The sequence below is a fragment of the Chaetodon auriga genome, chromosome 3, assembly GCF_051107435.1.
Source record: "Chaetodon auriga isolate fChaAug3 chromosome 3, fChaAug3.hap1, whole genome shotgun sequence".
In the NCBI taxonomy this organism is placed as follows: domain Eukaryota; kingdom Metazoa; phylum Chordata; class Actinopteri; order Chaetodontiformes; family Chaetodontidae; genus Chaetodon; species Chaetodon auriga.
Window position 1 is genome coordinate 23,390,138 of NC_135076.1, and position 24,994 is coordinate 23,415,131.

At 43.5% G+C, this 24,994-nt stretch overlaps 1 protein-coding gene across 2 annotated transcripts in view; it reads left to right on the forward strand.

Annotated features, from left to right (window-relative positions):
- Positions 1–717: 717 nt before the first annotated feature.
- pip5k1ca (phosphatidylinositol-4-phosphate 5-kinase, type I, gamma a) overlaps positions 718–24,994 on the forward strand; it is a 46,372-nt gene continuing 22,095 nt past the window's right edge. For both annotated transcript variants that reach the window (XM_076726241.1, XM_076726242.1), the window contains exons 1-6: positions 718–1,072; positions 18,600–18,631; positions 19,482–19,568; positions 19,776–19,906; positions 20,061–20,178; positions 23,562–23,714. In XM_076726241.1, coding sequence (XP_076582356.1) covers positions 940–1,072; positions 18,600–18,631; positions 19,482–19,568; positions 19,776–19,906; positions 20,061–20,178; positions 23,562–23,714 — 654 coding nt within the window. In that variant the 5' untranslated portion in view covers positions 718–939. The remainder of the gene's footprint in view (positions 1,073–18,599; positions 18,632–19,481; positions 19,569–19,775; positions 19,907–20,060; positions 20,179–23,561; positions 23,715–24,994) is intronic.

Sequence of the window (24,994 nt, forward strand, 5' to 3'; positions counted from 1 at the left end):
TTAATATGCTTGTAGAGAGGTGAGAGAGATGGTTGTAGAGACACAGTTTAACGATTTAGACCATCCCATATGAAATATAATCACATATACAGCATGAGATCAAATTTTAGAGGTCACCACATGATTAGACAGACAGGAAATTAAAAAAAAGTTATGAATAAAAATATAGTTTTCTAGACTAATACTTCAAATTACACAATGTGAGAAGGGAAAGTCACTCTTTGAATTGCCTGCTCTCGACTCATGGACATGTCATATGGGCTCAAAAGAAGGTTTTGTATTAAGGGACCATGTAAAATAAGGGCTGGGATGTCCTCTAGACTGCATTAGACTGAACTCATGCTATGAAGAAGCAGTATGAAGCCATAAATTAGATGTTAAAGATGCATTTCAATAATTCTATATTGAGCTATTGTGTAAGTATGGAAAGTTTGATCTAGAAACAGGGGGCCAAACATAATTATTCAGTTAATGTTAAAAGTTTTTGGAGCAAAAATGATGTAAAATATATGACAAACAGGCGTTGACTCACCAGACGGATTAAGAGCCCTTGTAAACGTAATGCAACCACTCAGACTCCATCAGTCCAAGCTGACCTCTGCGTGTGATTCAGAGCATCCGAGAGGACACGCCGAGCTCCTGGCTGCACTTCCCGCAGGCTCCGGCAGAGGGAGCCGCCGCGCCCGCCACAAAACCAGGCAGCAGCCGCGCAGCAGCAGCAGCAAGTGCGGTGCGGTCGAGCTGAGAGGAGCGGAGCGGAGCGCGTGCCGCCGTCGTGAGGAAACACCGCACAGATGAAGGGACCGTCGCGGATAGCTGTCACATATTCCTCCGTTTGAATATTGTCACCTCTCCGACGACACATTCCTCCTTCCTCCCGCCGGTATCGCGCCGTCGCTGCGGGTCTAGGGCTTGCCTGTTTTTCCTCCGGGAGGCTGAATGGAAGCAGCAGCCGAGGGAGCGGTCGGGCTGTCGGAGGCCAGGGACGAGAGCCCGCTATCCGTGGCCGCAGCCTCCGATGATGGGGACACGGTCGTTGGAGTTAGCTACGGGATGGACGCCGCAGACATGGGTACCTCGTCACCTTTCAGATCAAACCATCCCGTCTTTAATGTTAATTTCATTGCCCCGACATCCATTTCCATCTGGTGCTTCTGCTGTGACCAGAAAGTCCCGACTCATCTTTGCTAGCAGGGAATCGTTAAGCTAGGCTAGCAGCTAACTTAGCTGACAGGACGAGGGAAACAGGTGAAGTTAGGTACTATCAGCGTGTGTGCCACAGCGTGATGTTTGGAGTACGTTCATGCAGGTACGGTCGTGACTAGTCAGCAACACAACAAAGCACGGCGAGGCAACGGAAAGATGTTTGAGAAGGCGATATGAAATGTAGCTTACACGGCACAGCTCTAATATTTCTAATTACTCGGCTTTGCACACAGAAAGAACCAGGGGTGTAGCTAGGATTTCTGTTCCCCTCAGGAACATCACTCTTAGCCCCCTCCCCTGCCTTTTCCTGCTTTAGCCAGCAGGATTGATCACCACCTGTCAGCCCCAGCCTGTAGAAAAAACATGAATATCATCCATTATGTTTCAGAGGAAATCGTAAAAGCTTAACTTTGGCTTAAGCACCGTCGTGGTATTTAGTGGATAACCCAAATGTCTGAAGCAAGGAGGAGGGTGATGAGGGTGATGCCGCCAGACATTTTGGTGTTGCTTTACTTCTTTTTTCACTAAGACACACAGTGGAAATAGACCTTTCCCTCAGCAGACATTTTGACTTGTCATAGTGGGGAAAGCACAGATAACAGTCACTAATAACATTAAGTCGTGACAGTGAGGCAGCATGCACAATACCAGGACTGTAAAACTGGAGCAGCTAAGTGGAACACAGCCATCCTTCAGTTGAGTGTTTAAACCTGTGGTTTACTACTATGACAATGCAAAATGTCCTGTGGAAAAGGCCTATTAGCAATCGAGGCCATGATGTGGTGTGAAAACCAATTATTAGAACTCTTATGTGTCGGTGTTGTCTGCATATATGTTGGCTGACAAGTAGCAGGACATTTCAGGAAAGAAAAGCTGTTACTTACCTCATCTTTATTAAAATTTCTGATCAAAATGCTCATTTATGTTATGTTTTTACCAGCCAACATATGGTTATCAGATTTTTTAAACACCCAATCAGCCTCAGTCACTTCAATACAATGAAGGTTGTCTTTGTAATTTGTGAATTTTTGCAGTCTCTCCATTCAGTTTTGTGCATTTGAGCGTTTGCTGCTTTGTCACTGCTGTGGTCTGTGTGTGTTTGTCTCGTGAGGCTGCATTTGCTTTGTGTGTATCAGCGATGAGAGATGAGGGAGGTATGTTCAGATGAAAGTACCCTCCCGTCAGCTGTTGCTTAAGTTGTGGTTAAGAAGATTAATCGTGTTTTTAAAAAACTACGTATGTGAAAGCAGGCCTGCTAAATCCTGTAGTTTGATTGTGTTGCTGAAATTAATCTGCAGAATAAGTTTGATTTTCTGAGGATTTTTTTGTGAGAAGTATATGAGACGATCAGGTTCAAGTTTGATGTCAGTCGGTGCTTTGAGGGTTCAAATCTGTGTTTATCACATCCACTGACTGAGTCGTATGTAATTTCAGTCCAGCACAGGCGTCATCAAGAGTGACCTATGTCATGTTGAGATAATCACTTCTTGGTTTGGAAGTAAACATGCTTTTGGTTTTGCATGCATTTTAGATTACAAGCTCAATCTTGGGCATTATGATAAACAACTGCATCATCGACATAGAGATAGGTTCTACGATATTATAAATGACAGTTTTAGTGTGATATAGCCAAGTGATGACTTTAAAGTATCCCAAATGGATGACCCTAAAACATATATGACTGCCTGTAGCTAAATGTTGGGCTCTTGAGGATAAAGGCACTCAGTCATGGTGCATTCACTGCTCACGTTTTGCTGTACATCACAGTTTGGGGTTTTTCATCATCCCTGATGAAGTGCCGACTTTGACGAGAGCTCAGTACCTCCACACAGAACAGGTTACTCGTCGAGCTTAGCTCTATCAGAGGGGGAAAATGGACATGGGGTGCCTTTGGCTTCAGATGCTCTTTTCTAGCATGCTTGCTGGCACGTGTTTCATGTACTCGGGGTGTTTTCACAAGCATGTGCTTGCTCAGTCGGTGCACCTTCACATGCGATGGAATGCCCAGCCCTTACTGGAGAGAGACTGAGAGCTTGCATGTGCACATGAAGTGTTAATCAGATCCATTATTGAATACAACCCTACCCTGCCAAATGTGTTCAGGTTGATGGTTTACAGGCAGTTGGCATGCACCGATCTAAAAGCAACAGAGGATAAGTCTTCATAATATGAGCTGATGTTTAGTGTTTACATTGGAAAGGGTGGAGGACTGAAAGACGACGCTGCTTAAGCTTCTTGTTTTCACACGTATAACCGCGTTACCTCCTGTAACCTCAGCTTTATTCTTTGAACGGCCTAATGCTGTCGGGTGAGCTGGTTTTACATATTGCTGAGCCAAGGTATATTTCAGTTATGCCCATCATCCATGCAGCACTGCCCTGATATGCTTTTAGGGCAGCATTTTATGAGGGCTGAAGAAATCCCATTAATGAAAAGGCCAGTTTAGTCGATACCTTGCGACAAATTGTCCAGTGAAAGAAGCAAGGAGTTATTCTGCTTCAGAAAGTAAAATATAAATCACAAATTTTCTAATACAAACTATTTGATACAGCCATTTGATACGCACCATTTAATCCATTATTGTCTGTAGTTGTAGTTCCAGTATTGCTGTGCTACGGTCAGTAGCATGTTTCCTTGAGTAAAGCTGTCAGGGCTGTTTCTGTAACACATGAGCGCTCAGTTTAAAACAAAATACAAGAATTATAATTTGTGCGGTTTGAAATATATCCCTGAAGGCCTTAAACCTGGGTGCATTTTAGGCTAAAGGAGGGTAAACTCACCTAAACCGTGCCCTATTTTATCACAATTATAATGTTAATCCATTTCAACAACAGTGAATGTGTGAACAAATCAGCTTCAGTGATACTAACGTCTGCTCTATCAGTTTCTATCACTGTTTAAATGAAATTTGCCTTACAGTGTGCTGTGCTGTTGCAGGAGTGTGTCCCACTATTTTTGCTTGAGCCTACACGACCTTATTCTTCATATCGCTAATGTAGTTATGTGTGTCTCCTCCTCTCATAGAAAGCCATTGAAGGTTAAGCTAGTTTCTCTGATATGCTCTGCAGCAGGGTGGGGTAGGTGTGGACCACACTCATGCAACATCTGTCAGTGACAGGTCTTAAAGGGGTGGTCCATTAAAGGCTATTCAGCAGAAACACGTTACCCGGGATTGTGCTCATTTCTATGGCAGTGTGACAGTTCAATAGGAATGAATGGAAGTGTCCCCTGAAAAGGCGTCGCTTCGCTCTCATTGGCTCCTGGAGACGGTGGATGTTCATGTAACCTGTCAAAGTGAGCTGAGTTAACGTCAGATCTTGCGTATGTGTAATTGTGGGCTGCGCTGTTCGGCTCAGCTGCTCTGAATGTGTGAATACGACGTTGTGTGGGTGTCACAGCTGGCTGTTAAATAGCTGTCTGAGCGTTTAGTCCCATTCAAAGCTCCTCATCCTCAGGCAGTCGTAATTTGTCCCTATAGTCTCCTGTCAGCACGACAGCATTGATCTCACTTATCTTCTCCCCGCACTCGCACTCAACGCCTCTCACCTTCAGCCTCGGCTCTGGTTTCCTCCCCTCTCCTCTTCTCTCCTCTCTCCTCACTCCCAAGCGAGCTACAACTCATCTACCTCCTCCTCTCTCAGTGATTCCCTTGGCTCAGCCACTCATTTGTCACTATCCATCATCCCTCTGCCCTTAGTGTTTTTCCCTGTCCTCCGCTTCAGGCAAGGCCTGTCAGAATTGCTGACGGAAGCACAAAAGGTGGTTGCCTTCTGTGGAATTTATCATCTGTTTGCTTCCTCCTTATTCGTTCTACAAGGTCTCTCTCTCCCTTTCTCCCTGTGTGGCTGTCCCTTCCAGTGTCAGTTTGTACCTCGCTGGCCAAATCGCAGGTCTTGTATAGGATTTCGCCCCTCTGCTGGGTTATTTGATGTCATATTATTTAACGTAAGTGATGACGCAGTTTAGTTACGTCTTTCGTGCTGCTGATTTTCTCTGCATGTGGGGGGATGTGTGCCACAGTAGCTATTTTAAACAGACACCACAGCGAGGCAGGAGCGTTGTGTTTGCCGCTGTCTGTCCTTGTGCTCGGCCAGGGTTTCTCATTTTCTGAGCGATAGCCGCTGGGAAGATGAGTGAGAGTGTGAGTAAATACAGGAACAGGGAGGAGAGACATATAAAGAATTCTAGGCTGCATTTTCTTCTGTTGTGGTGACTTTGCAGCTGTAAAAGGCTATATGTGCCATGGGATGAGGCTCTGGCTCAGTTTTACAGTGACTGCAGTGTCGTACTGCCCTGGCTTCCCTCAGAGGGGGAAGAAAGGCAAAGACCTGCTGTTTTCAATTAAGAGAGTTACTGTGCCCACTGTGCAGGCTATTATTATTTCATAATCAGCACCTGGAGCGCGAGCGTACTCAGACAGGAGCATGAAGCTGTCAAACTTATTTGAACCGCCCACGTGGAGTTATTATTCTCAACCAGGAAAGCATTCAAGTGGTGCCTGCTTGGGGCTTCATTAATGGTGTCTGTGTTGGTTTCAGCCACGTTTCCTGTCACACTCCAAAAACATGCATGTGAGGTGAAGTGGAAACTCTAAATCTGGCCGTAGTTGTGAATGTGTTTGTCTATGTGTGTCAGCCCTGTGTTAGACCGGTGACCTGTACAGTGTGTACCCTGCCTCTCGCTGAGATAAGCCCCAGATAAGCTTTTTAGAAAATTGATTAAAATTATTAATTGCCTTTAACCAATGACTAATTTTCTTATTCTTTTTTATTTCACATTGGTTAAAGCTTGGTTCCCCTTCATCTAGTTCTAGGCCCTTACGTTCCTTTCTTTTGCAAAAACCTGTGAATATCACAGCTTTGCATATTCATCATGAAGACAGTAGAGCTCAAACAATTAGACTAATCAATTAGTGGATCTTTACTAAATGATCAGTCATTTAAGGCTTTTTAAAAGCAAAAGTGACAAATGAATAATACATGAATCCAGAAAATTTGTTCCTGATAAAGTTTAGGGTCAGTAAATAGTTGAGTCTGTAGTCATGAAAGGTGGATCTGCATAAACTTGATCTTTAGACTCTCACAGTAGTTTTAAAACAGTGGATCTGTCGGTTATTCACAGTCTGAGTCTGCTGGAAGTGAGTAGCAAGCAAAGCCTTGCAAAGTGGAGGAGCGAGATGCTGGAGGGTTTATGTAAGTTTAATGGGTTCTGAGCAGTGAGAAAATTTATTCATTCATTAAACAATGTGGGCCTAGTTGGCAAATTCAGTCTCCCTGACCCTGGTCTAAGCAATATTCGACTCACATCCCATCTGATGGTGCATTTGCAGTGGGCACAGACAGTGGAGCTGACTGAAATAATCATGGCTGCGTTTTCAGTCTACATCACAGTGTGGCCTGCAAAAACATTCAGTTTCAGATTTACTGCTCTGGTTGGTCAGATGGGTTTTCATGTCGAGTTTCTGATGCACTGTACCTATTTTTTGGAGTGTAGTTTAATTATTAAATAGGCACACCGGCGTGGAAGCATAGCTCACCTGTAATCTGAGGCTGATAATGCCGAGCTTTCATATAATCAGTACATTTGTCTCCTTAATCCATACACATACAGGGAAGGATTGTGCAAATAGTGGGAGGACATACAGTATGGTCAGTGTTTGTGATTGTCTGTTGCGCTTGTTAAGCTTCACACATCCTGCACAGAAATTCACAAAAGCACATGCAGATTTGCACAGCCGTCTTAAAGGACCAGTGTGTAGGATTTAGAGGCATCGAGCAGCGAGGGTCCAGATTTCAAGAACTGAATACCCTTCGCCTCCCTTCTCTTTCCAAGTGAGGAGAACCTACGGTGACCCCAAAGCTTGCGAAAAACGTGAAAATCTGATCAGTATGTGATACTTTTCCTGCACTGCAGGGAAAAATACTTTCCTCACTCCTCTTCAGGCTCTCTCTACTGACAGCTTTGTGTTTCCTCCATGTATTTTACAAAAGGCCAAGGCTGCGGTCTGTCTGTCATTTTGTCTGTGGGCATTCATCTGGGCCTACAGCAGCTGTAGAAGGAACTTCTCTTTGAAACCAGAGGCTGTGTAGCCTCACAATGCCAGTAAGAGATAGAGGCAGCTTAGTGTTGGTAGAATGATAAATGATCTTTTACACCTTGCTGAGTAACCAACCATATACCTGACGCTGCTACACAACAGCAGTGCCTGGTCATATGCAGTCTATGCATTCGTTTAGATGGCAGCCTGCAGGTTCTGCGGTCTAAGGGGCATGCTGGGATAAATGCAATACCGCTGAGCATTTGGATGATGACATCTGCAGGTGTCTGTAGGTTTTTCTGCACAGGTATGAGCAGCAATTACAGATGCTGTTGTGCAGCTGAGTTCCTGCTGTAGTTAGAGCAGATTAGCCTCTACTGAGTCACCAGTAGCACATGCTGCTCTCAGCAATAACAGCAGCACACAGGAGCCAGGGTGATCACCACCCTGTTTATTTGTATTATCCACTCCACTCCCATGACTCCCTCCCTACCCAGTCTCCTCTCCTCTCCAGTCCGTAAAAGGACCTTTTTCTCTTGGCTGAAAGCTTTGACTGCATTTTGAGGATCAGCAAGGACCACTAAGCTCGGTTCTGATCTGGGAGCTCAGTAATGAAAAACATACTGAAATTGCATAAGAGTTTGAGCTCTTATGTGTATCGGTGTGTGCGTGTGCGTGTGTGTGTGTGATTTTGCCAGGAGGATTGAGCTGTTTTTAGCTTTGCCCACAGAGCAGGGTGCTGCTAGTCAGCCCTGCCAGCCTCCTCAGGAGCTCCCTGAGAGAGTGTAGGACACACGCACACACTCTGAACATGTCAATCAAACAGTATTAATACATCATCCCCACCAGTCAGCATCCAGGAGAAACTGTTGACAGACATTGTGAATATAGAGATATCATTTACTACAACTCGTATATTTGTACTCAGTCTACATGTTCATGCGCGCTGTGGGCAGGCATCACATTCCCACAAACACACACCGAGATCTCTGCGTAGCTGACAGTCAGGAGTTGCTGTTTTATTGACTCTGGTGGTGTTTGTGTGTGTGTGTGTGTGTCCCTGTGGTGTGTGTAAAAACCAGCTACTATCACTATGGCATTCTTAATGCTCTGTCAGGACTTGGCTGAGTAGCGAGACTCCTCTTCAAAAAAGACACCTCTTTCTGCATCTCCTCACTTTGAATTTCCATTTCAAAGTCCACTGAGCTTTCAGGCCTCTCCAAGGAAAAATTACACTTTCATACCCACCTGTTCCATTAGTCCGATCCCCAGTGTGAAATGAAGATGTAAATGTCGCAGGCTCTCCCGAAAGGCACGGAGATTTAGACATGAGTCACTGGCTGCCATCAGCAACTACTGAGCCAGTCGGGAAATTTTATTTTCATTATTTTCATTGTCAATTAATCTGCCGGTTGTTAATTGATTGATCGTCAAAAAAATCGAGAAAATGCTCATCACAGTCTCCCAGAGCTCAAAGTGATGCCCACAGGTCGTTTCTTTTATCCAATTAAGAATCCAAAACCCAAAGACACTTCACTTACTATCAGAAATGGCAAAGAAAAGCAGCAAATCCTTGCATTTAAGAAGCTGTAACTGTTAATATTTGACATTATTTACATCACAATAGTTCAATTATCAAAGTAGTTGGTGATTAATGTTCTTCCTCTTCTTCATTAATCGACTGCAGCTGTACTTCGAGCCAGTTTGAGTGTTAAACAGATGGATTTGGATTTTGAAGGCAGGCGCTGGATGCAGAGTGCTGGCAGGTGTGGCATTTTAATGATATTTGAGGATTTTTGTCAACCTTTCAACAGCTGAGAAATGTGGCCAATTCGACTGTTTAATAGAAATATAATCACCGCTGCCATCATCCACGAGCGTCTCTGAACTGTTCAAAGAAATACATTATTTTTTAAAGCGTTTTTCTTAATGTTGAAGCAGAGCAGAGACGGACAGCAACCAGAAAAACAGACAGACGGTCTCTTGACTTCCACCTGTCCTTGTGTTGGTGCCATCTTATCCTGATAATCCAGACAGTTAGTCTAGTAGCCTGAGAAGAGTGGGATTGGGATTAGGGATAGTAAAGTAATAGTGACCGTGTCTTAGCTGGCTTTGCTTTTAGGCTCCTGTCTGCCTGCGTCACAGTGACAGAACCTCAGAAGATTCAGATCTTGTCTGAGTGAACCGCAATCAAGCTCGCCAACTGGAGATGTGGGCAGTGTGTCTGTGTGTCGTGTCTCCAGCTCTGAAAATGGTGGAAGGCCTGAGTTGATATGTGTTGGTCTGTTTTGGAGTGTAGTGTGTTGTTTTACAGCTCTGCAATCGTTTGTTGCCTTAAAATATATAAAAAAGCTGGTGTTTATCTGCGTTTATATGCTGTAATGGCAGGAAAATCAGTGCTGTCGCTGGAGTCTTTCTCTTAAAAAATGCCTGTTGTGTACAATGGCAGGTTAGCGTATAAACTAACTTGTCACATGTCTCTTTTTTCTGTATTGTCACAGTGTTTAGCAGCTCTGTAACACAATCTCTGTTGCAATAATAATTAGCAGCTAATGAATACTGTGTTTTCATCAGTCACACTGTAAGTGATTACTAATTCAGTGGTAACTCAAACACAAATGTCCAACAGTGATGAATGACCAGCTATCAGAACAGCATTTTGTTACTTTCCTGTCAATTGACTAATTGATTAATCAACCTGTCTCTTAAACTGTACACTATTTTACGCAAAATGATCAAAAATTCTTTGGATTCAGCTCCTCGGTTGCGAAGATTAGCTGCTTTTGTCTGATTTCTGTGACAGTAAACTGATATCTTTTGGTGTTGTAAAACAAACAAACGTTGGACAGAACGAGCAGTTTGCCTGTATGCAGCCTGTGTTGCGCGTTGCTCGTCATCCGGCTCCAAGCTAAATGTCTCAGAGGGATGTTTTCCGAGCCAGCAGAAGGCAAGAAGCTTTTTATTAAGCCTGCTTGCCTGATGCCATTGATCATAATGGTTGGCTTGGCATAGTGAAAAGCTGTCCTCTCCAGCCCCCGCTCCCTCCACACGTTCACTGTATTATACAAAGTGTATGATATGCACTGACAGCAGAGGACGGAGCAGCTTTTCCCCGCTCTGAGCTCGCCGCTTTGTTCGGCAAATCAGAGGAGTGCTGAGGGGAAGAGTATTTTAGGGAGAAGGTTGTGGATGTGTGCCGGCACCACCGTGCCAGTTTAAGACATCTCGACTTATTTAGACCTGAGTTCATCCACACTGTAACCTGTAAGTACCTGGTATTACTGTGTGTGTGTGTGTGTGTGTGTGTGTGTGTGTGTGTGTGTGTGTGTTTACGTGCAGACTCAGTACAGGTACACTGTAAGCATATTATTCTACTAGAGTACCGTAATTGCGAGGAACGTTTAAAGCCTCTTTGGAAAGCTTAGCATTAGGAAGTTGATGACTCCTTAATTATTAGTGTCGCCATTCAAGCAGCTCTGAACTGATCGAGGGGGAATGGTCAATGGAGAGGAATTATTGATATGTTTAGATTCACATGCAGGTGATGCAGATGTCTACATATGCACATGAGGAAAAAAGAGTCCGCATGATTAGTGCCTGTGTGTTTGTGCATGCTAACATCATGTCCTAGTTACAGAGACACAGAGAAGCTCTGTGCTGGCAGGGTTGGGCTGGATTACGCTGAAAGAAACCAGGATACTGTGTCATGTAAACACATTATCCAGGTTTTTGATCGCTGCCTGCCATCTGAACAGGTGTGCCTTTGACGTGAATGACATCAGAGCTGGTCAGAAAAGAAAAATATGATTTGAAAGAAATAGTTTGACATGACACTTGGCTTTTTTTGCAGAGAATTTGATTAAAAGGCCAATATCAGCTTTTATTCCTTTAGTTTTGTCCCTTTTGCTTGGTGACGACAACGTTTTTGTACAGATCAAAGTTTAACACGGTGTCTTGAGTGAGTCTTAGGTGTTGGAAGGTACGTTTTGCTTCTTCAGGCAGAGCCAGACCTGCTGTTTCCCCCTGCTTCCAATCATTATGCTAAGCTAAGCTAATCCTTGGCTCTGGCTTCATATTGACTGTAGAGACGTTAAAGTGATATCGATCTTCTTATTAAACTCTTGCCAAGAAAGCAATTAGGCCCATATGACAAAATGTTGAAGTATTCCTTTAAACAATACACTTTAAATGTTAAATATTGAGCCCAAAGTATCACGTTGCTTTTCCATTACTCGTGATAAGATAAGACAATTATTATGTGTCTGAAAATAATGCCTGCACGGACAGCTGAGAGTTATCAGGAGCGTGGTTATCATTACATGTGTGTGCCAAGTAAACATCATATCCTGAATACTGACTCGTTAAGTTTAACGTGCATCCAAACGTAATCAATTAGGCCTCTTTACTGCCTCCACCTTTCCATTCTGGGCCATGGCCAGAGACAGAGGACATGGAAAAATACACAGCCTGCTAGCTGCTGAGATCAAGGGCTCGAAGGTGGAATAGCCTGATGACCCTGACTCAGGATCAGTTTGCCTTCCCTCAGTCTGAACAGCAGCCATCACTGTTGCATAACTCCTGCGTGAAGTGTACTAGGCTGAGGTTAACTCCAAAGTAACGTACTCTTAAAAAAAAGGAGGACCTCGAGGCAGCTCTGTCTGTACGAACTTCAGCAGAATCCTGGACAAAAGACAGCGAATGATTCTCTGACACACTCGGCTCATCCTCACGCTGTTGTCAGAGATAATGTTACAGCCCCGCAGCATCGTTCGCTACGGAAAATACTGACACGAGAGCTGTTTTTCGCCACATTTGTATTGAGTTGTTGAGTTGTAAAATTTACCGGCTTTATGGATTTCTGCTTTCTGTGGGTCAGGTCAGGCGCACTTTGACACGATAAGCAAACACTGCTTTGTTATGGCATGAAAAATTAAAACCCAATCGATAGCTGGAGCGCTGTCACTTAGCCTCTGCCAAGATAACGATCATCTCAAAGACTGCCTCTTACTTAGCTCCTCCACGGGGAGTCCCGGTATTGATCCCATCTGGGTCAGACACCGCTGTCCATGCTGCCTGCATCATGTGAAGTTAACAATTAGGAGACACGAGCCATCATTTAGATCCCATAGATTTAATTTTGATCTGAGTTGTATAGCATCACCTGTGTGGCTGTGCTAATGCCCTATTTAACAGCAGCATGAAAGGACATGTGGAAGGCAGCTGTTGGTTCCAGGCACACGTGCGTTAGTCATAAAGATGCTGGTTGACCTCAATTGGGGCACCATGGATACGAGGGAAGAAAAGCATGCACAAGCATGTGTGTGTGTGTGTGTGAGAGAGAGAGAGAGAGAGAGAGAGAGAGAGAGAGAGAGAGAATATAAACAGAGGCCAGAGCTGATCCTGTATTTTTAATTTTCCAGCCCAAATCAGGACATACAACATAAGAGTGTTTATTATTAATAACCACCAAAGGTGTTGATAAAGCGTGTGGAGAGCAGAGGGTGCAGACTGTGCTGTGCTGTACTTTCATATCCACATTTGAGTGTTTTGTCTAAATTTTAATGTACTGGATTGTGTCAAGTCTTAACAGGAACTCTGTGTTCAGATGTTACTGACTTATAAAGGCTGTGGTAACCCTGACCGATCACATATTCAGTCCTCTGATCAGCAGTGTGCTTTAAAGCAAACACACAGAGTAAACTTGGGCGATTCATCTGATTGATATCACCACCAATGTTGACTCTTTAAACGGATCAGGTGTCAAGCAGGTGTGACCAGTGCATATTTACTCTGAACAAGCAAGAAGTCGGGCATTCGGAAAGATTCGCAAACTCACAAAGCTTTATTTAAAGTCAAGTTGAGACTCTAGTGGACCGTTTCTAAGGATACCAAAGGCTCAATTTGGGAAAATGTGTCTAAAATGACGCACAAGACATGTTGAATATTTCTATTTGATGGAGAGGATTTGAATAATCTTGGGTTTGAATATTTCACTCAGAGTAAACAGTGTAAATTTTTAAACTACTGAAGTCGAAGTAAAAGAAAGTAAGAGTCTCTCTCATTAATTAAATGATGAAAATGCAACGTTATGAACCTTCTAGATGTAAAAATAGGCTAAAAAACTGTTGGTGCATGAATGTGAATGCACTGATACATAATTAGAGACGTGTAGTCAGGGCCGCATGTTAATTTCCGTTGAAGACTGATCCCAAACAGCTCCGACCGATGAGGTATCCGGATTTTAATTTGAAAACGAAAAAGCAAACTGGAACTGGATCGGTAGTGTGTGTCAGCTGTTGTGCACCGACCTTCTTGATTTTGTTTATCGTGTTTGTTTTAATACGTGTATGAAATTACTCGCTGTTATTAATGCTCGTGCTGACGCTGCAGTGATGCTCTGTTAAGCTAACATACAGGGTCTGGTGTAATTCTGTGGCTTAGCTGCAGCGTGTATGAATGGTCTTCTGAGAATTGGCAACAACGAGGGATTAAGCTCTGACGGTGGTCTCGTATGAACGGGTCAAACGTTGGCTGAACACGTGATCATGTATCCTACATACATACACACACACACAGTAAGTCAAACACGGCGTTCGTGTGTGAAAATGATATGAATAAGCCCGTATCTCGCATCAGCTCCCATGGCTATCACCAGCTGGTAATGGACCGCTCTCTCAAGGGTTGTCAGAGTGGGCCATTAAACCAACACATTGCAGTCCGGCTGGGCAACAGTCTCAGCTAGGAGCTATTTCGTTGGATGGGTCTGTTTGTTGTTCCATCCCCTGCAGAACTCTACAGTCTGCTGCTGCAGCGTGATGAGCGAGTAGGACCTATTTTACCTCGTGTCCTCATTCTGAAGCCTCTTTCCCTCATCAAGGATGGAATCACTTGGGTTCCTGTTAGAGGTAAATGGAGGGATGTTAACACTGACAGCATGTTGTCACGTCAGACTCCTGAGGCTGTAGATGGTTTTACACCAAAGCCATCATGAAATATGGTAAAAAGAGAATTTTACAAGACTATTAATAGCCTAAAAGGAAATTAGATGAATTTGTTAATGGATAGTGTGTACAGATTTCTGTATTTATCAGTTTTACTCTATTATATATCTTTCTCTTGATTTCAGTGACTGTAACACCATTCATTCCCTAACTAGGCCAGTACTCAAGTGTTGAGTTTATCACAGATAAGGTGAAATGTTTTAGCACTCTGTGTCTCTGCAGTGTTATAACTCCTTTCCTCTGTGTTTCTTCTATATGCTGTAATTTACTCTCATTATCTTGATGTCTCTCCATCTCTGTTATGTTATCATGCATTCACTTAGAAAAGCAGCAGGACATCATGTTTTTGTCACTCAAAATTGGTGCCTTGTGATCATAATGTAATTACATTCAGTCGAGCGTAAACACAAATTAAATGGCTAAAAAGTAAATGAAGTTCTTCTCAAACTTCTGTTGTTCTGTTGCTCATCCTTTACTTTTCTTTATAGTCCTGGTGTTCCTGTCTGTGCTTTACTTACCGCTTGAGGGTAGCGATAATTGAGGAATATTACAATAAATTATGTGAATCCACATAATTGAATCATGATTATCGATTGCATATTTAGATATTAGGTAGATTTGTGTGATTTACAGATGTTTCAGGATGGTAAAGCTGCAGTTTAATGACCTGTATGAATAGACAAATATCTCTATATTGAAATATCTTGCACAGATGAAGGCATAAGTCTGCAACACATTTTTTCATATAAAGGTCAACTAAGTACTGCTCCCTGCTCTTTATTGATTTCAAAAACAGCAAAATGTTAGTGGAGAAATGAGTAGACGTGATATCAACTGCATTATCGTGATGTTTAAGGCTATTAGTAGTTGTGCTGTTAGTGTTTTTTGTAGTGCCTGACTGTACCGTGTGGGTCCAAATCAATCTGTGTTTCTGGTTAAACTGTCACGGTGGTGGTTCGCTGGGAGTCGAGCGGGGAGAGATGGAGCACATGCTTGGACACACACAGCCTGACTCAGGCTGACTTCACTGCACACAAACTGTGCCTCAAAATCTGTAGTCCCAGCTAACAGTCACACACTCACACGCCCTCACACATACCTACGCAGGCATACACACTGTGAGGGCAGTCTGAACAGGTGCAGGCTTGTGGAAAGAAAGAGATACGGCTGCAGTAAGATACATGACAAACACATGGAAAAATATATGTACACACAGGGAGCAGGAATTTGGAATTGGAAGCAGATGTGAACTAACCACAGCAATCACATGCATTCACACGCTCGGACCTACGGGCAGAAATATGTAGTACGACATGGTACAAAGCAGGAGAGCGGCCTCTTTAATTATCTGCATTGCAAACATTCCTTCACCAACAGCTTGTTTTTTTTTCCTCTCCCTCAATTTTTATTCCCTGGATGTTCCAGCTTGCAGGGAGCATTGCCGGGATTGCATCGGCACACTTTGGCTTGCTCCCAGTGCGAATGTGTGTGTGACAGAGGGAGAGCGATAGAGAGACAGAGCAGGAGGAGGGGTGGCAAATAGGCTATTTTGTGGCTCAGTCACATGGGCATCCACGAGAGGCAGGCAGGCAGACAGGCAGGCGCACAGAGAGTAGAGAGGCTGGCTATCAATTCAGCTGCAATCACAGAGGCAAGCTGTGAGGATGCTATTTCACTCCTGACTGACACTGGCTTATATAGGTTACCTGTTAGTGTCTCAGCAGGTGAGGCGGACTGATTCGTTTTACACTGGTTAGACGCCATTTGGCCTAAATTGATAAATAATAATGCATAATGTTAAATATGTTAGGGTCTACACTTGTCAAACAATCTGGAGTTTCTTGCTTGAAGCTGCTTGAACACAAAACAGTGACAGTTGAGGTAAAACACTCTTTTCACTGCAGATATTTTGGCGTATCACAGCATAAGACTCACAGGTGAAACTAATAACACTAGTATTTGCTGTCCATCGTTTAGCTCCGTTGGTTCCAGGGTCCTGGTGTTGTGCATTACTAGCGTGCTTTACTTTAATGATTGAATGGAGCTGTGATTCATGTTAATAGCTTCACTTGTGCTTTTCTTGTCTAACAAAACAAAATGTCTACGTGAAAAGGAGTGTGAAAAGGAGTAGGCCCGTTTCACTGCGGACATTTTGACATGTCCTGGCAGGAAAAGCACAGGTTTATTTAATAACATCAGCGATGGCTGCATTCTGCTCAGGTGAGGTCCTGGTGCTGTGCGTGCAGGCTCATGGAATAACCTATCGCGAGGCTTAATGGAACGGTCCATCACTGCTGTTATGAATTAATGAATGAGCCCGTCCTCTTCCTGCTATGACAAGTCAAAATGTTTGCAATGGAAAGATGTATTGTGGCTGCTTGAACCTTGTTGTTTTTTTCCCCTAACAAATTAAACAATGTTATAATACTATTAGTTAATTAATAAATGCTAACAGCAGTCAGAAGCAGCAAAGCACACATTTTGAACTAATCAAAGCTAATTACAATTTTACACGATCTGCCAAACTTTGTCTCTGGCACATGAGCTGTGAGTAATAAAATAATGATAATAATTCACTATATATCTGTTATAGAAATTAACATTGCACTTTAGTACTTCTGATTTTTAAAATTAGATTTTCACAGACCAAACAAGCTACGAAAGCAGCCGCATGGAGTCGAGTCAGTCCCGGTGATAAAGGCTCGTTATGTGCTTTTGAGTGTGCAGCAGCGAGCATTAAAAACAAATCCACCCATCCAAAATCAAAATTATTGCAATGTCATAAACAACAGTCTCTCTGTTTGATCTTTCTTACGCTGCCAGATACCTAGAAGTGAAATAAAAATTGGAAGTAATTGCATAAATAAAACGTGTGTCCTGTCCAATGCGTCTGCCAAGTTCGGATTCTTTTATCTCGTCGCTGATGTTTGTGTCTTCATTCATTTATTCATAGCAATCAGACTGTGTTGCTGCTGCTGTGATCATATCTGCAGTTTCTTTATAAATTTCACCAGCTGGGCGGCTGAGTGTGATGTTGGTTGTGATGATTATGATGAGCAGAGAGGCAGTCAATCAGCCTCACTCTTGTGCTGTCTGAAGCCCTGTCTCGTCCCATCTCTCTGTATCTTTCCTCTCTTTCATTTGCTCATTTCGTGCTCCCTCTTTCCTGCCCATCTGAGCCTTCTCTTCATTATTATGCTGAATGTTATACATCTATAATTATGCATCTATTTCAAGCCTTCCTGGCAAAAACAGCCCTCTGATTGCTTTTCTCCACTGCCTACATCCTGTTGTTAGACTAAAAATGATCACAACACAGCAGGATGTGAGACTGCTGTGCCTCTGAGATGTGTCGCATTACGATATGTACGGTAATGTGCGCCACTTGCGTTTGTTTCTCGGTGAAGCGTATGTCAGCCCAGATAATATTAGCCTTGTAAAGCCTGCTAAAGAGTGCGAGCGTTTAGTTCATTCACACTCCAGCAAACTTATAGGCGATTTAGATCTTACAGGGCTGTTTTTACCCTGTTAGTTTAAATAAGAGAAAGAAGCGTCCTGCAACCAACTTGAGTAAAAGGGTGATTAATGCATGTGTATTTATTTATGCTTATGTATGTTTAACCCTTTACATATGACCTAGAATGTGACTTTGACTGGATTTTACTTTTGATCACCAGTGGATATAGATCATCCTCTATTTTTGGGCTTGTTCCGGCCAGGTTTACTGTGTTAGGTGTTCGGCATGCTAATGTGCTCACAATGACAATGCCAACATGCCGCCTTAGTTTAGCACGTTAGCTTGTTGATATATGCTAATGAGCACCAAATAAAGTACAAGTTACACTGAAGGGAAGGTCATGTAGTGGGCATTGGCATCCTGACATCAATGTGTGTACAAGATTTGAAGGCATCCGTCCGATAGTTGATGAGACGTTTCACCCAAAACCACAAATGAGAACCTCATGGTGGCACTTTAGCAGAGTTCATCCTCTATTTCAGTCTGGACCAAAGTGGTGGACTGACTGACTGATGCTGCTAGCCTGGCTAAAAATGCATTTTGTCTCACACACACACACACACACACACACACACACACACACACACACAGTATGTAGGGCTTTAAAAAGGACTCGGCTCTCCTGTAGCTGACGTTTCAGTTTTCTACAGTCCCTCTAGCTGACAGGCTCCGACTTGTGTTTGACACTGTTGTTACATAATGTTGGACTGCTGTGTCCCCCCTTTGGGATTCATCATTGTCACAGAGAGCACTAATGATGCTGAGTAATGGAGCCTTTCCATCTCTGTGACTAACACGGTCATCTCTGTCTGTCCTCTCTCTTCTCTCTCTCTCTCAGATGCTGCTGCTAAGAAAGCCTTCATCACAGAGGTGAGCTGCCATCTGTCCCTGTGATCATTTGCTCTGCCATGCTTCTCTTTTTAGCTCATTTTTGATCCTCCATATCAATAGCAACTAGTTCTTTGGTTTTAGCACAAATGAACTCCCTCCAAAGGTTTCATGTGAGGATGTTGGGCAATTAATATTTGGCTCAGTTAATATTTGCTGCACACGGTTTTCCTCCCTTGGTGCATGAAGACTACAGAGTACCAGAAAGTGTAGTCAAACACATTATTTAAATATCACTTTAGTATTCTTCGTCCTGCCAGACAACTTGGCTCACACTCTTTTAATCCTCCTAATTTGGTAAATCCCATCCATCTGGCACTGCAGTCACAGTATTGTACCTTAAAGCCAACATTTAGACGTACAGAGCAATTTGTTTAATTTGAGTGTGCTGAGAACATCTAATTCTTGCTAAAAGCCTGTTTAAACCAAAAAGCTCAATGAACATTATTTACGACAGCACCAGAAATGTTTATGTTGGATGTCCGCCTTTGAGATCTAAAATATCCGCTGCAGCGTCTGCCATCACAATAGTTTGTGAATCAGATTCGGTTACACGCTGTGCTGTTAGACCCCATGCTATGCACAGTTTGAGTTAGATTGAGTTCCACTAATTAAAGATCCTTAGAACAGGTGCACCAAACTTTGCATTTTGCTTCAAAATGAACACCTGGTCTCCGTGAAAGTCAGTTCATAACATCAAAGCTCGAAATCTGCTCTCATGTATTAATACTGCGTCGCTCTCCCGCCTTTAATATTTAAATAATCAATGTTAATGAACAGGTGCAAAGCTTCCTATCCCCATAATACAAGTCCCTCTCTTTTTTTCCATCAGATGCCCTCATCCTCAGGCCAGCCTGGTCAGGGAAAGAAGATCGGCCACAGAGGGGTGGATGCATCAGGGGAAACTACTTATAAGAAGGTACTGTAGACATCACATGCTGTGGCCATGATGTCTGTTCTGGCTCTAAACATGTCTCCATTTTGCACAGAAAACTGAACACATCCTGGATTTTTTTTTGCATAAATGCTAATGAACTCAGAATTGGACTGTTCATGAGGGTTAAAGACGGAGCAAGTATGTCTCTCATCACGCCCCCCTCTGCCTCCCTCACCCGTCTCTCCACAGACCACATCCTCAGCCTTGAAAGGTGCCATCCAGCTGGGCATCGGTTACACGGTGGGCAACCTGAGCTCCAAGCCTGAGAGGGATGTGTTGATGCAGGACTTCTACGTGGTGGAGAGCATCTTCTTCCCCAGGTCTCTCCTGCAGCCAAACATATAAAAAGCATACTGTATGAAGGCAGTGTAATTCCAGTGCTTGTATGGATAATAACAAATGTATGTTGCTGGTATGTCTGTGGAGTGGTTCTGTATATTGACTTTGATTACTGTCCCCTGATCTGCTCCTCAGTGAAGGCAGCAACCTCACTCCGGCCCACCATTTCCCAGACTTCCGCTTTAAAACGTACGCTCCTGTGGCCTTCCGCTACTTCAGAGAACTGTTTGGCATCAGGCCGGATGACTACCTGGTAAGATTTCTACTTGCTCATAGCTGCATCATCTGTGCCCCTAATTTAATTAGAAGATTAGAACTATTTGGCACAAAGTGAAAGAAGAGGGATTTAAGAAGCAAGGGAGGCAAGGCCAGGAAAAGACAGAGTGAACCACACAGAGTGAGTAAACAGAAAGATGTGAAGACAGGAAATAGTAACTGAATTAACAAAGCACTGCGGTTGAGAAGCTGGGAGCTGAGAGGGGAAGAGCGAGAAGGAGAAGCAATGCAACGGCACAAGAGGAGGAGAGAGGATGGCTGAAGAGAGGGGAGGAAGGTCTGCAGCTTGTCACAGCTCATCAGCGTGGAGGAGCTGGAGGCTGCGTGATTCACCGCTCTGCCCTGAGCAGTCTAGCAGAATATACATACACTGCTTCGTCAGTGTTTCTGCATGTTCCGTGTGCACGTAATCTTTAATGCGTCGGCACTGGAACCACGTGGAAACGCCACGTCCTGCCTTGTTTCTGCCATCTCTTCTCAGCCAGCCTGTGGTCACTCCTCACCATATGGCCACACACACTGTAGGTCATCTGGGGACAGACTCCCTCAATCACACACTAAAGACGGACTTCATGCACTTTAGTCTTTCCCCCCTCATCCTGCCACATTTATGTAAACTTTTAACTTGTGTTTAGCCAGAAATACACTCCATGAACTTTCCCTGCTTTTCCACAAATTAGTCCGCCTTTAAAGGAGTTTTCCATAGCGGTCTTAATGAGGTGTTTGGGAGGAGCATCTGTATAAGAGCCCAGCGCTATGTTCTCATTTATTCATTCATGTGTGACATATTTGGCTTGTGCACTTCTGAGTGGGAAAACAAAACATCTTTTAAGACTTCTGCCAGAGCAGTATATGTCCATACTGGAAGCATGTGAGGGAGCCAGACCATTTAAAGCCTTTATGGGTAAGAAGGAGGACTTTCAGCTGGAAGCCGACGCAGAGACATCAGTACTGGTGTTATATGATCCAACTTGGCAGCTTCGTTCTGGACCATTTGGAAACCTTCTGTTACTGTTTTAGGCAGGGCAGAGACAAGTATATTACAGTGGTGTTGTCTAGCTGTTATGAAGCGTGTACAAGGATTTCAGTGTCTGGATGTGATAGACGGGCAAAGGTGTTATATAGTTGATGTGTGGCTCAAATGAAAGAGAGGGATCAAATACTGCACGGGTCTGAGTGGAAAAACCTGCAACCTGTGACTCTAGCCGGACCAACAAGCAACATAAAATTACGTTCTTGATTATTGGTTTTATCAAAAAAATGTTAAACAAAAGTCACAAATGCCAGTTTTAATTTCCCACAGGCCAGCGTGATATAATAAAGTTCTTTGCCTCTCGCAGTGTGGAGACTGGAACCAGCGATCGCTTTTCATTTTGACTGAAAACGACTAAAACAGCTGATCGATGATCAAATAGCTGCAGATTAATTTTCTGTCAGTTGCCAAATCAATTCTTTGATTAAGTGTTGCAGCTGTAGAGATATGTGATGCTCAAAAAGAAGCCTGTTCTTTGCAGAGTCCTTAATGTCGGCTGCCGCAGGACGTCGGTGCACACAGGTCAAATTTCACTGGTGAACATGTTCATTCCCGACTTTATCACCTTTACGGGTGTTTAATCTACAAAAATCTTTTCCTGTCTGTTAAATTAGCCCTCTAGGTGTGAAGATAACATCCTTTTACATGCCTCCGTGCATGTTACCATTTCCAGTCAGCCATACCATTTGAAGATTTTTTCATTAACCCCGTTCAGCAGAGCTTTGATGTAAAAAAAAAAAAAAAAGGGTATGAAAATAAATGTCAGGCTCTTCCGAGAGGGTTGCTTGAAAAGTGAGCTGTTAGCAGAAGGTTGGTGGGGACAGCTTCATTTTTCTAAAAACTGATGTCTGTCATTACTTGCTTTTAAGCAGCTGAGAACGAGGGAGCGAATGAGCTAATAAGCTGTGCTAATCATCACATCAGCAGGAGTCTGATGTGTGTTTTAACAAAGCTGGAATTTCAAAGCAGTCATTATGTTCCATCTAAACGAGTCTAATCTATACGTGCTGCACTTCTTCCTCGCTCTTTGTTCCTCTCTCACCCGCAGTCTGTATCTGCTCCAGACCATCATTTCTTCTTCTTTATGTGTGTTTCTGCATGCGTCTACACGATATGTGTGCTTGTCTGCGTTTGGATTTGTTTTATTGATCTTGGCCGCTGTTTCGTCGTGCATATGTGTTTCAACATGCTGTTGTTTGTGTTTGAGCACCAGTGTTTTGAATGGAGCTCATTGTCAGCACTGCAGGCGACTCCTGTTTCACATATTTTGATCCATGGGGGCTGTAGTCAGATTGTCATGGTTCATTAAAGGGGTGCGCCACCGCTTGAGGCTAGCGGCTGGAGGCTACGTTAGCCGCTACGAGCAAAGCACACCTGAATTGGTGTACAGATCTGTTTGAGTTGCGTTGTGGGTAATGTAGGAAAAGAAGAATATATCTGTTTCTGCTGCATTGAGTTTATTGTGAGTCTGGCCATGTTGTGGGAGTGCAAAGCTGAATTGATTTGGTACTCCTCTAATGTGTTATTGAAAGGGATTTATGAGAGGAGCTTTATCAAGGTGATGAAAAGTTATTAGTTATTGTTGCAATAATTTGGTCTCCCATACTCTATTGATGGCTGTGTTTGCTTTGACTGCAATAATGTTAAATATTGATGCTTTTCTACAGCACTTGGATGAGGCTGTTAACATGGATTGCTTGGAGAACTCATTTGTTTTGTGGTTTACTTTCTATGTAGGACATCAATCGTGGCTGTTCCCCCCTCAGCATAAATCTGAAAGGTTTTTTCCTGTTCACTCTGTCTTTTATATCACTTGGTGATCATAGTATACCCTTGTTGCTTTCCTCTACTCATTTTCGAGCTGTTGTTTTTGCACCGAATTAGATTCAGATGGTAGAAAATTAACACAGTTGGTTTTCCTGGACAAACTGTGAAAAATGAGCATTTGTTCCTTAAATAACAAAACTGTAGAAAAGAGAGAGATGTGCCTGCCTCTTTGGCGTGTAACGCCCAACTAGATTTACTCCAGTGCAGCAAATTTCCACAAAGACTATAATGGCCATTGCTCGATTCAAGACAAATATGAATACAGTTTGAACAACATATATCTATATTTAACCATAATTTTATTTGGATTAAGGTAGTCATAAATTTCTTTTTCAGACTGTTTGGTTAATACCACAATATGGGTGCGAGTGTTGCGCTAGGCTAATAGGCTAGGCTAACGGTAGGCAAATGTACAGTGTAAGATTGTTTGAGGAATTGCTTCAGGTTTTCTTTGTTTTGAACATTTCTCCCTTCCTGTGTGTGTTTTTACACCTCGGCAGTACTCCCTGTGTAATGAGCCTCTGATCGAGCTGTCCAATCCCGGGGCGAGTGGCTCGGTCTTCTACCTTACAAAGGACGACGAGTTCATCATCAAGACTGTGATGCACAAGGAGGCCGAGTTCTTACAGAAACTGCTGCCGGGATACTACATGGTAAGTGTGTGTGAAAAAAAAAATCCATGTCAGAGTTCAGTTCAAATAAGCTGGCCCAGTGAGCCTGAACAGCTGCTTTCAGGTTCAGTCGTTCTCGCCATTTTTCCCTTCATGGTAGGCATCACACACGCGGTGAATCAATATTGCTCAAGCACACAGATTCATACACACTGTATAAAAGTCTGTCGGTGTTGTGGAATCTGGGTCTGAAGACGCCACTGCACTCGTGCCTCACTCACGCTTTCATTTAAATGCCGCTCTCCGTGGCCATCATATTTTGAGGCATATTTTTAGATCTCAGGTTTATGTAAGACCCTGGAAACCCCCCCCCCCCCCCCCCGAGCCTGACATCCTTTTTGTATCAAAACGGACATAACAGCTCTGTGATCCCTGACTGAAACCTCTGGCCATGCGGTTTCATAAGAGACTGGCCGGAGTATCTCAACAGGATCCCCTCCCACCGTCTCCTCGGTCGTTCTGAATGAACTCACCCAGCAGCAGCTCCATGTATGTCCATGCTACCATTCCAGCCTCTTTAAGGTTCACAGCCTACAGCCTTGTGTTTATTCGTCTTCTGACAGCCGTGACCAAAGACCACTGCAGGAATTCATTTAATCATTCGGGGACGTTAAAGGCCCAGCGCATTTACTGTGACCTTTTCCATTTAAGTTGCACTCTGAAGCATTTTTGCAGGTATAATTGGTCTAAGATAAAGGTTTGATGAAGGTAGAGAGATGTAGGCTCATGGAGCATGGCTGTCGCCCGAGGCCAGAGCAGGTGCACTGAGGGAAACGGATATAATAATAATATTACAGATAAATGGGCAAATCAAACCCGTGCCGAGATAAACGCAGTGTAAAAAATATGCAAAACATAATGTGGATGGACTCTCAGAAGCATCGACATCAAAATGTGAAGAAGAAAACCGGCAAAGCACCACACATGTAACGGCAAAATGTAGTTTCATGCACTCAACCTTGTCTGTATTTGTAGCAAACATAACAACAGACAACATGCAGGCAGCCATTGGTGGAGCGCCGCATGTCTTCCACAGCTGACTGGCTGATGGTAGTGGGCTGGCTGAGGAGTCTGGCTCTGGGCAGCATACAGATCACAGTGATGTAACTCCCCACTGCTGCCACTTCTCTCCCCTCTGTGTGTTCTCTCCTTCCATCACACGCCCGGACTTTCCATCCTCTCTCACGTTTTAATGTGCTGTCACTCCCCCCGCTGCTCGGTGTAATTTATTTTCCTTTATCTCTCGCTCTGTCCCGTGTTTT